Source organism: Balearica regulorum, chromosome 15, assembly GCF_011004875.1.
Source record: "Balearica regulorum gibbericeps isolate bBalReg1 chromosome 15, bBalReg1.pri, whole genome shotgun sequence".
NCBI classification, from domain to species: domain Eukaryota; kingdom Metazoa; phylum Chordata; class Aves; order Gruiformes; family Gruidae; genus Balearica; species Balearica regulorum.
The window spans coordinates 12,607,759-12,617,618 of record NC_046198.1 but is presented as its reverse complement, the minus strand read 5'-3'; the positions used below and the strand labels follow the sequence as shown (position 1 = coordinate 12,617,618).

At 45.1% G+C, this 9,860-nt stretch overlaps 1 protein-coding gene across 2 annotated transcripts; it reads left to right on the top strand.

Annotated features, from left to right (window-relative positions):
• The first annotated feature begins 33 nt into the window (after window positions 1-33).
• On the top strand, window positions 34-9,221 carry BRAT1 (BRCA1 associated ATM activator 1). 2 transcript variants are annotated; one of them, XM_075767399.1, is made up of 13 exons: window positions 34-662; window positions 968-1,122; window positions 1,890-2,037; window positions 2,963-3,335; window positions 3,426-3,545; window positions 4,187-4,278; window positions 4,534-4,652; window positions 5,162-5,348; window positions 5,740-5,813; window positions 6,378-6,480; window positions 6,766-6,864; window positions 7,879-8,057; window positions 8,259-9,221. In XM_075767399.1, exons 1-13 carry the CDS (start codon window positions 485-487, stop codon window positions 8,988-8,990), a joined length of 2,559 nt encoding a protein of 852 aa, XP_075623514.1. In that variant the 5' UTR covers window positions 34-484; the 3' UTR covers window positions 8,991-9,221. The 2 variants fall into 2 exon arrangements, with proteins under 2 accessions (XP_075623514.1, XP_075623515.1); XM_075767400.1 differs by having other exon boundaries at window positions 377-662; window positions 1,893-2,037.
• Window positions 9,222-9,860: the final 639 nt, after the last annotated feature.

Sequence of the window (9,860 nt, the reverse complement as noted above, 5' to 3'; positions counted from 1 at the left end):
AGGGTGGGGGGGGGGAACGACGACGACGACACGTCGCGCCAGCAGCGGCTCCGCCGTCGCCTCCGGGCACAGCCGGGCGGAACTCGGCCTTGCTGCGGAGCGCGAGTGCCACCAAGCGGCTCGGACAGGCAGGAAACCCGGCGGGCTGTGGAGCAGCCCTTGCGAGGGCAGCTGCTGCCCAGGGGCGCAGGGACCACCGCGGGCGGAGCAGGGCCCTGAGAGCGGCCCCGCTGCAGCCCCCCGGGGCACTGCCTCCGGAGCAGCCGTGGGACGCCCCCCGTACCCCCGCTGCCGCCGACACGGCAGCACCCCGGGGCCGTACCAGCCTCCCGTCGCACCGCCCGCCCGGGCCACGCCCCTAACCTGTCCCCTTGGCCACGCCCCCACCGTTGCGACACTCGCTTTGCGGCCGGGGCCGGTAACGCCGGTCTGTCCCGGTGACGGGGCGGTGGCGGAGGGGCCCGGCGGCCGGTGCCCTGCGGCCATGTCCCTCCGGGAGTCCTGGTTCATCGCCCGGGCCCGCCACCGCTTCGCCATGACCCCCGAGTGCGCCCTCCTGCTGCCGGGTGTCTGCGCCGCCCTGGCCGACCCGCGGCAGCCCTGCTCCGATGACACCTGCCTGGAGAAGCTGCTCGACTGGTTCCGCGTCCTGACGCGGTTCGGTGAGTGCCCGCGGCCCTCCCCCCCCCGTCCCGCCCCGGCCCTGGCCGCCGGTGACCGGCATGAGCTTGTCCGAGGGCCGGGACCCTGGGGGAAGCCTCCCTCAGAGGTACTGTTCCCTCGGTGACACCTGAAAACGCAGTGTAGTACGTGAGGCCTGTGCCTGGGCTTCAGATGAACCAGATTCGTCTCTAGCAGTTGTGAGGGGTTACGCTCAGCTCGGGCAGGCCCCTTAGGAGAGAGGACAGAAGTCCTGGCAGTGACCCTGTGCTTTCTGGCTTCTTTTCGGGCAACACCCGGTCACTAGATCCTACCGTGACCCTGGTGCAGGACAACCCCTGTCTGACGGAGCTCATCACCTCCGTGCTGGCACTGCCGGAGCCCAGTCCGAGCATCCTCTCCTTCACTCTGCGGTTAGCTGGGATACTTGCTGCTTCAGAAACCCGCTTCCAACACTTGCAGGTGAGTCGGCTACCCAGGTACCTGCTGCCATGTGTCTGTTTCTTCCTCATATGGAGGACACCTGAAAATGCATGTATTGTGCTTATAAAATTTCTGGCATATGTCAAACAAGTCACAAAACAGTGATATGATAATGAAGACATACAATCATACCATTTCTTTTCAGTTCTCATGTAAAGCTGCTGTCTTCTTACTTCTGTCTTGCCACGGTAGTACTATGAATGCTAATATGTAGTGCTTGCTTATTTTCAGTTCAAAACAGTATATAGGATAACACTATCTCACAGCAGTCATTGCACAATATCATATCCCTGGGCAGATCTTGCAGATTTAAACTGCAATAACAGATGTAGTTTTCTCTCCATAGTAGGTTGACAGGAAATCCCTGCGAAAATGAGGGAGCTTTTTAAAGCCCTGCTTTCTATGATAGAATACATTTATAGTACAAAACTCAAAATCCTTCAGGGAAGAGATGCATACAACTGTATAAAGCAGTCTAATGGAACTGATAAGATACGTAAGTTGTCCCTAGCATCCTAAAAACAAGCAGTTTTGGTTTTGAACACTTCTACTGCTTAGTCCCTGAAAGAGACATATGTTGGGTTTAAGCACGGGATTCCGAAAATTTTCTATCTTAGTGCTACTTGTGGCAAGAGAAGGCTTCACTACACTGTTGATACTCTTGACTTGGATGGCAGAGCAGCCTCTCCACTCCCCTTGAGCCGTTTTGCTTACCGTTTACTCTGTGTGTTCCCCTCTGGCCTCAGCAGGAGCAGCTGCTGCTCAGGCTCTTCGGCAGGGATGGGCCTCTGAACAGCGCACTGTGGGAAGATGCCTCTGTGCGAAGTGGCTGGGTGGCGGGTGTGCACAGCATGGTGCACCACCAGCCTGCCCTCCGCTTCCTCTGCAATGGTGGTGAGTACTTCTGGGACGGGTAACTCCCCACACTCTCTGTGTTTCTTCCATTCCACTCTGTTGCTCAGAGAGACAGGAGTTTTCATTTATTTAAGATAAAAATATGCCATTTGTCAAAACCACTGAAGTCATTGAAAGATGGTGGGGCTTTTGTTAAATCAGTTATGCTTTCTTTTTTTATTATTATTTTTCCTCAAACACTGAAGATGGTGTCCTTTTTAGAGGGGAAAGAGGCACATCATCTGAAACACATGACAAAAACAGCTTAGTAAAAGCCTTCCGTATTCTTATTTGTTACTCTTACTAAAAGATACATTGCAGTATTATTTTAGTGCAGAAAAACTAACCAGGGGGTTATTTATCTCTTAATACTTGCACACATTTGCAGTCCCATTGTTGTTAACATGGGTATGTAAATTTTGCTGTTAACACCAACTTTAGATCCCAGGTACAGGGGGGCCTAAAAGCCTGGATTAGTATTAATGTGCAGCATGCGCTGCTCTCCATGTGATGTAGTAGTAGTAGTAGTACTGTTGCTGCTGTACGTGTTTTTCCTACTGCTTGTGTCCAGAGGTGGTACAGGCTCCTTCCATAAATACACAATGAGTGTGCTGTCAACTCTGCTAATATTACCAGTGTTATATTGAAGTCCTCGTCTGTTCCTGAGTTACTAAAACTCCTGAGGATCTGAAAACAATTTTACTGTCGTCTTTTGCTTGCTTTTTGTTTGTTTGTTGTTAAGGACAGGCTGACTTTGAAATGCCATAAAGACTGCAAAATAAAGTATAGAACCCCCCACCAACACCATTGAAAGCTGTGTGGTACTTGAATTAGAACAATATATGGTTGGAGTGCAGCAGGGCTCCACCTCACAATATGAAGGCTGTTGCTTTTTCCTCCAGTGACTGGTTTTGTTTTCACACAGGAGGCATAGATGTGATCTTCACTCTGCAAGGGGATCCCAGCCTGTTTGTGGCTTCAGCTGCCAGCCAGCTTCTGGTGCACGTGCTCACCTTCTCTGTAGAGTCTGAAACAACTAAACCTCTCAGTACAACAGACCGTGACTGGCCAGCGTGTGCCCAAATGATTATAAAGCATATAGAAGATTCCCTTCAGTCCAGCTCTGCCTCTCACATCGAGCAGTCGTTAAAACTGTTAACTGGTTTGTTTGACAGTTGTCGTGCTATGTGGACTAAAGTACTTTGGTTACGCATAGCAAAGCAAATCAAATCATTTTTGACGGAAGAGACTGTTCAAGCGCAGCACATGCTGGCGAATCTTTTGCTTAAAATGGCATGGTAAAGATCTGGGACCTTGGATCCAGTGATGAGATATACCTGTTTTCCATCGTCTAATAGGACATAATACTTACACTTTTCTCTTCTCAGGTCCCCTGTGTTTTCTGACACCGAGGGCAGTTTTTGGGCATTAGTGACTTCTGCTCTGGAACACTTAACCCCAGTACAAGCAGGTCCTTTGGCAGTGGGAGTTCTGAGGCTCTACAAATGGTAGGACTTAATGCAATGAAATTTTTGCACTCTGCAAATGTTTCTGTACTAACATCTCTGGTGTCTTGCCAAGAACTGTTTTTTTTTCCTCACAGCATTTTCGACTACATTCCTCAATATGTAAGACTGGCTGGCAAGAACCATGCCAGTAGCTAACAAACTTCAGACACTTGTAGTAAGAATAATACAGTTTCAAAGAGAGAAGTTAAAGGAGCCAGTATCATGTTTATCTGTACACACTTGCATCTTACCTACAGCCAGCCAATTTCAGGAAGAAATAGCAAACTTCTTTAACTTTATACTGCCAAGATTGATTAAGATGGACAAAATTTGACTGCCTGTCAAATCCAGTAGTCTCTGTTGAGTTTTCTCTTTCAGAAAAACACTGACTAGTGTAAGAGGTTTCACTGCTGTCCAGCAGAAGCGTGCATCTGGAGACTAAATTCCAGAGCCATTTCTCCTCTGTTTTCAGGGAAGCTTGGAAGAAGGCTTGAATTGTGATAATACTTTCATTGCTCTATTATTGCTGGCTTGTTTAAAAGCCTGCGTGAAAAACATTATTCTGCTCAGCATTTGGGGGCAGATGTTTGGGAAGGAATTGAAGTGTTCTTGTTTTGGTAACTGCTGTTTCTTCCTTGAAGCCCACAAGATGTAAGGGTGCAGGCACTGACTGTTCTACTTCAGCCAATGGACTGTATTTTGAGAGCAGCCTCCCAGCCTCTGGAATATGCAGGTACAGTTGTGATGGAAAAGTTAGAGGCTAGTCCGCTTGCCAGTGTTCTAAGTGTCTGGTGCAGACAAAACTGGAGGAGGAAGAGTAGAAGTAGTCAAGGACAGCAGCAGTGTTTGTGGTGAAGTGCAGAATCCTGCTGTCAGTTACATTTGAAGGGATGTTCATCCGGCATCACCTGAAAATCTTAATTAACTTTAAAAATCAGTCCTTTGTACTCACTAACAACCTGAGCTCTTCCCTCCTTTGGTCCTCTAGGTTTGCTGGATGAGTCTGTTAGTGATCCCGCTACTGTTGAAAGTCTTCTGTCCTCCAAGTCATCTTGTGCTAGTCTTCTGTGTCAGACCCTCGCTCATCTGGAGCAGCTGCTGTCTCTGGTAACATTCAGAGAAGGAAGAAAGCGCAGGGATCAATTTGGTCCTTGAAAAACATCATTAAGATTGGTTGCAAACTTTTGCAGTAGAGCTTCACAGAACGTGGAGAGGAGTTGACAGTGAGGACTTCTATACGTTAAAGAAATCTCACACAGTAGACTCCAAATAGGAGAACAGATGAATACTGAGGCTTGTAAAGAGGGACTGCACTTAATTTTAAATCCATCTTCACAAGCTTTATTACCATAACTTCTAGTGCAATTATTGATCCGATTAAAAAAACATAAATTGAACTGCTTTCCCAAGCAGTGGCAAGAATCTCCTTCCATCTGTGCAATAGTTCTTGGGAGAAAGGAAGATAATTTATTTGTAGTTGTTAGCATTGTAGTACCTTAGGAACACACTGAAAGTTGCAATTTTTGCTGCCTCCTGACCAAAAACTCCTGCTCTGTATGCATGCTTGAGACTTTTGCTGGAAACTTTCTTTTTTTCTTTCTTCCCCCTGCCATTAGATTCATTTGCATGTGGATTTACCCTATGCATCTTTGCTACGCTCTCTCATGGCAATATTACAGTTCTGTAATGGCTTCCTGAGTCCAGCTTCTCCTCTGGGAAGCACGATAAGCCGAATCTTGATCAATTGCCTCAGAGTACAGAAGTCAGCTCTTGATGTCCTAGCAGCACTCTCGGAGCGAGAAGGTGAGTTAATCTTTGCCCTTTAATTTTTTTTTTTAAATTTTGGAAATACTTGACTGTTCTGTAGTTGCAGAATTTTTCATTCCCCTTCACTTATCTTTCTGAATGAAGACTGCCACTTCCATTTCTGAATCTTGTTCATTTTTTCCACTTCTTCCTGCTGTCTTGGCTAACCTTACTTTCTGTTGATGAGCTAAGGCAGGTAATGCTGTAATAAAAATTTTTTTAGTGGTTGTGAGAAATTGGATGTTTCACTTTTACTCTGAGGACTGTACTTGCTTTCTTCTCCGAAACAGTTTTACAATACTGTGTCTTTCTGTATGTCAGCCGTTCAATTGATTCAGCTGCTCCTTCTTTCAGTATTGGTCCTTTAGTTTTGTTTTCTATGTTTCAGGCTGTGATGCACTCATTGGAAGTCTATTTGATGTCCTTCTGGCATACCTGGAGAGTCCGAACACCAGCCCTACTGTGAGTATAGAACTAAGGAGAGATCCAAGTCTATTAGCTTGCCCCAGAGGGATGTAGTTCTGAGAAGTTGTCTGACAATAGTTGTTTCTTAGCACAGTTTGTATTAGAATATGTAGGAGACTTGTCTTGTTTCTGGATGGCTTGCAGGAAATAGCTAAAATTCTAATGAACGAGTAACTGACCAATACATTGAGCGTTCTTGAAAAGACAGGAGCCATCACGTCAAAGAGTAACGCCAACGTGCACAGCCCTTAAGTATTGAATTCTTTGCATTAAGGGGTTTTGTTTTCTGGCTTTGGTTGAATGACTCTGACAACCGCAAATCGAAAGCTGGAGGTACTAGAACTTTATAATACTAAGCTGAGAACAGACACGTTCTAGGTGTTTGTTAGAAATGTTATATAAGCAGCTTTTATTTGTGGCTTGCTTCTTAGTAAGGAAGCATATGTACTTGTTTACTCTGAGAATTTCTCTGTAAGTTTGAGGCTAAACCAAATTTTATCTAGCATAAAGGCAATAATGCCTCCTCCTGTAGTAAAATAAATCTGCTTTATGTTGCTTCAGGTTCTAAAGAAAGCATTTCAAGCTACATCCAAGTGGTTGGTGCGCTTGCAGGGACTGTCCTGCTCCAACAGTCAGCAGCAACAAACTGAGAAGATTTTAGAAGGTAACAAAACTATTCAGGTTGGGACAAACAGCAGCTAGTGGCATAAGAAATCTGTTCTTGCCTACCTTTCCTGCTCAAAGCATTTACTTAGGATTTGTTTGTTCACAATTATGTTGAATTTAGGTTTAGCTGCCCAAATAGTGCTTTGAAGAACTCTGGGAGAAGCACACATCAGCAACAAAAGGGATTACATCAGATAAAATGATAGTGAGGTTGTACAGCGACTGCTTCAGTAAGGCTTGTTGCTGTTCATGTCCATTGAAGCTTGTCACTTGGCTTTTACAGATGTGTTTCTGGTGCTGCAGAAGCGTTTGTGCAGTCCTTCCTGGGAAGTAAGAGATTCTTCTCTGGAGTTCCTCACTGTCCTGATTAAATGCTTGAGAGGTAGGTACAGAGATTTAACAATTGAGATTAGAGGAATATTTCTTTTAATGTTATGAAAGTCAGTCAGGCTTGTGAAGCATCCTCTGACCTGTAATTGGAGGGGTAAGGAAAGAAGTGTCAAGATTTTTACTCTTAGATCATAATCAAAATCTGACAAAAAGATTAAAACTTATCCTACTTTTCTGTTGAACTCAGATTGCTGTGTCCTCCTTAATGGCAGTGTTGGCAAGTTAAACTGAGGGGTGTTGAGACAGTCATATATGTTGAGACATATGTGTCAAGGCAGGTGACAATGCTTAATGGCAGATAATATTTTCCCCTTTTTCCAGTTTGCGCTGCAGTGGAGTCTGTTTGGTTTCACTCAGCAGGCTGGGGGCTGGGATTTAGGAGGCTAAAAGCCTAGATCTGCTTTGTGTGCTTTGGATTAATTACTGATTTTTCCACTTTACTGGTAGCTCAGGCTTTGCAGCAGGTAGCACTAAGGCAATGTTAATTCTCCTACAGTAGCACTGCGGTGTTGGAAGAAAGGGGGATGTTGTCAACTGCTGTTGTCCCCAGGTCACAAAGGCGGTATCCAGCACACTCAGCTGCATTAGCAGTTTACCCTCCAGCCCCTCTCAGTGCTGCAGTTGCGTTAGTTTTCTTTGCCATGTGCCTTGACAACAAGAAAGGAAGACTATTTTTTACTCCTTTAAGCAAAGGCATAAGTTTGATGAGGCTGAAAGCGTGTCCCTGCTTGCCCCTAGAACAACTGTAAATGGATTTTTCCAAGTTCCAGTGTCTAGCAGGGCTTGACTGAAAGTCACCAAGCTACTGGAAAACGGGGAGCCTGACACAGAGTGTCTGTGCTCTTGTGAGCAGCTGCCTGGTCTCTGCAGGGGCTCAGCTCACTGGCAGCTGTCCCTGCAGTCAGTGGGCATCCTCGTATGACGCAAAAAACTGTTTGCATTGGAAACAGCTTCACGCTCTGAGAGAATAAAGCCTCGCTTCTTTGGATTGCTGTCTTGTTTACAGACCAGGATGAGTTCAGGCAGTCGCTCCTGTCTTCGGAGGTGCCAAGGCTTACAGAAAATCTTCTTGAAGATCCAGAAAGCTACGTGCGAGCGAGCGCTGTGACTGCTGTGGGACACTTGGCCTTCGTTACTTACTTTGCTCCAGAGTCACCTGTCATAGGGAGTCAGTATAATAAAGAGGTACGATGAGTTTGTGTAGTCCGCTGCAGAGCCACACATCAGTGTACTGGTGCATTACTTAGAACTGTCTTCACAAGTTATCTGCAGCCTCATCCAGGCAGATTTCACAACTAGTAATGAAGAGACTAGACTTCTTACTTCCACTGTTCTTGTTTCTTTGTATGTTCGTCCCCTCATTGTGCTTTTTCTTTTTACATTTAGAACACTGTAGCAAAGCTTCAAGAAATCTTGTCAACAGACTCGGAGGGCTTTCCTAGGAGGGCTGTGATCAACATCTTCACCAAGTGGCTGAGACAAGGCTGCACAGGTCAGCTGGAAGATACAGAGCAGTTTGTCTCTAGAGTGATCCAAATTGTGGAGCATGACTTAGACTGGGAAGTCAGACTTGGTGGTTTGGAACTGGTTGAAGTTTTCTGTAGTAAGACAATTTGCCAACTTGGCCATCCTAAATGCCCATATGCTCCTGTCTTATCTACAGTCACTAGTTCCATTCATCAGAATGAGTCGCTGCAGATATTTTGCCGAGCAAAACTGTTCGGCTTTTTGTTTCGGTCTTTGTGTGACTGTGACAAACCACTAGGTCAGAGAGCTTGTGATATACTGCTTTGCTTAAAAAGTAATTTCTATCCATTTGGTAACATGGAGGATTCACAAGGGATTGAAGATTCACCTCCAGGACCCAGCATTGCCTGGTTACAAAGGACACTAAGGCAGGGTTCTCTGGCCCAGAACTTCCCCACAGAGGGTGGTAATGGGGTGGATTTTCAAGATCCAGAGAGCATGATGCTAGCTTTAGGTACAGTAGGCTTAGAAGACCTACATGATGAGTTAAACAGATGTAGTGACCACGTGGAGAAAAGCCCTCAGTCCCTCTTAGGGGACATCCTTGCTACTGTGGGGACTGTAGAGGAGAATGAAGCTGACTGTTACTGAAGACATCTTTTGCTCTGAGGGAGCAGTACTTAAGCAGTTTTCTTCTGGAGGAGAATTTTTTGCTACCAGTCATGAAGCCTTTCTTGAGAGAGGATAAAAAGAAGTGTTATGCTGAACAGAGAAAAGGATGATTTTGTTAGCTGTTAATAGGTTAGAAAATCTTTGCTATAATATTGATGATTTTTTTTTGTTAAAAAGTATTCTCCAATAAACTGTGTTTTTCAAAGTAAACACATTGAAAAATGCATTTGTTCTTTTTTTTTTTTTTTAAAGAAGTCCTGTCTTTTAAGAAAGCACCAGACCATGCATAAGGAAACATTTTTAAAAAAACAAAACAGTGACTGAAAACAAGTTGTTGCATGCTCCTTTTAGAGCAAGTGTTCCCATTCTGCACTGGAATTCTTGTGATTTTAGGGTTGTGCAGTTTAGGAGACTCCAAGGAATTATTGAAATATCAGCAAATTGAAAAAGTGGCATGTTAGAGAAGGGAAACTCCACTGTTTATTACCAAGGTCTCTTGACTCCCAGACCTATTAATTTTTAATGGAACTTTTTTCTTTTTATAGCAGCTGGGGTGATGGTGACATTGTTGAGTTTATACCATTTGCCTAATTGCAGTCCAAAGTCTTGTTTATACACAGGATGCTTGTACACTAAAAACCCAATGTACAACAAACTGGGAGGGCACCTTTTAAAGAGAAGAGGAATTGAGGATTCCTTTCATCTTTCATTAAAAACAGGTCTCCACCTCCAGCAATTAAATGACTCAGTGCTGATATTGTACTTGTCTCTCTTCTGAGCTTCCTATGTTGCCTTACTGTTTTCTCTGCTGCTCTAGTTACAGTGGAGAGTCTTATTAACACTGAGATT

Bases quoted from the DNA above. Each gene is read 5' to 3' on its own strand.
- BRAT1 (XM_075767399.1), top strand. From the start codon at position 485: ATGTCCCTCCGGGAGTCCTGGTTCATCGCCCGGGCCCGCCACCGCTTC. The intron at 5,349-5,739 runs GTGAGTTAATCT...TCTATGTTTCAG, and splicing joins AGCACTCTCGGAGCGAGAAG to GCTGTGATGCACTCATTGGA. The intron at 8,058-8,258 runs GTACGATGAGTT...TTTTACATTTAG, and splicing joins GGAGTCAGTATAATAAAGAG to AACACTGTAGCAAAGCTTCA.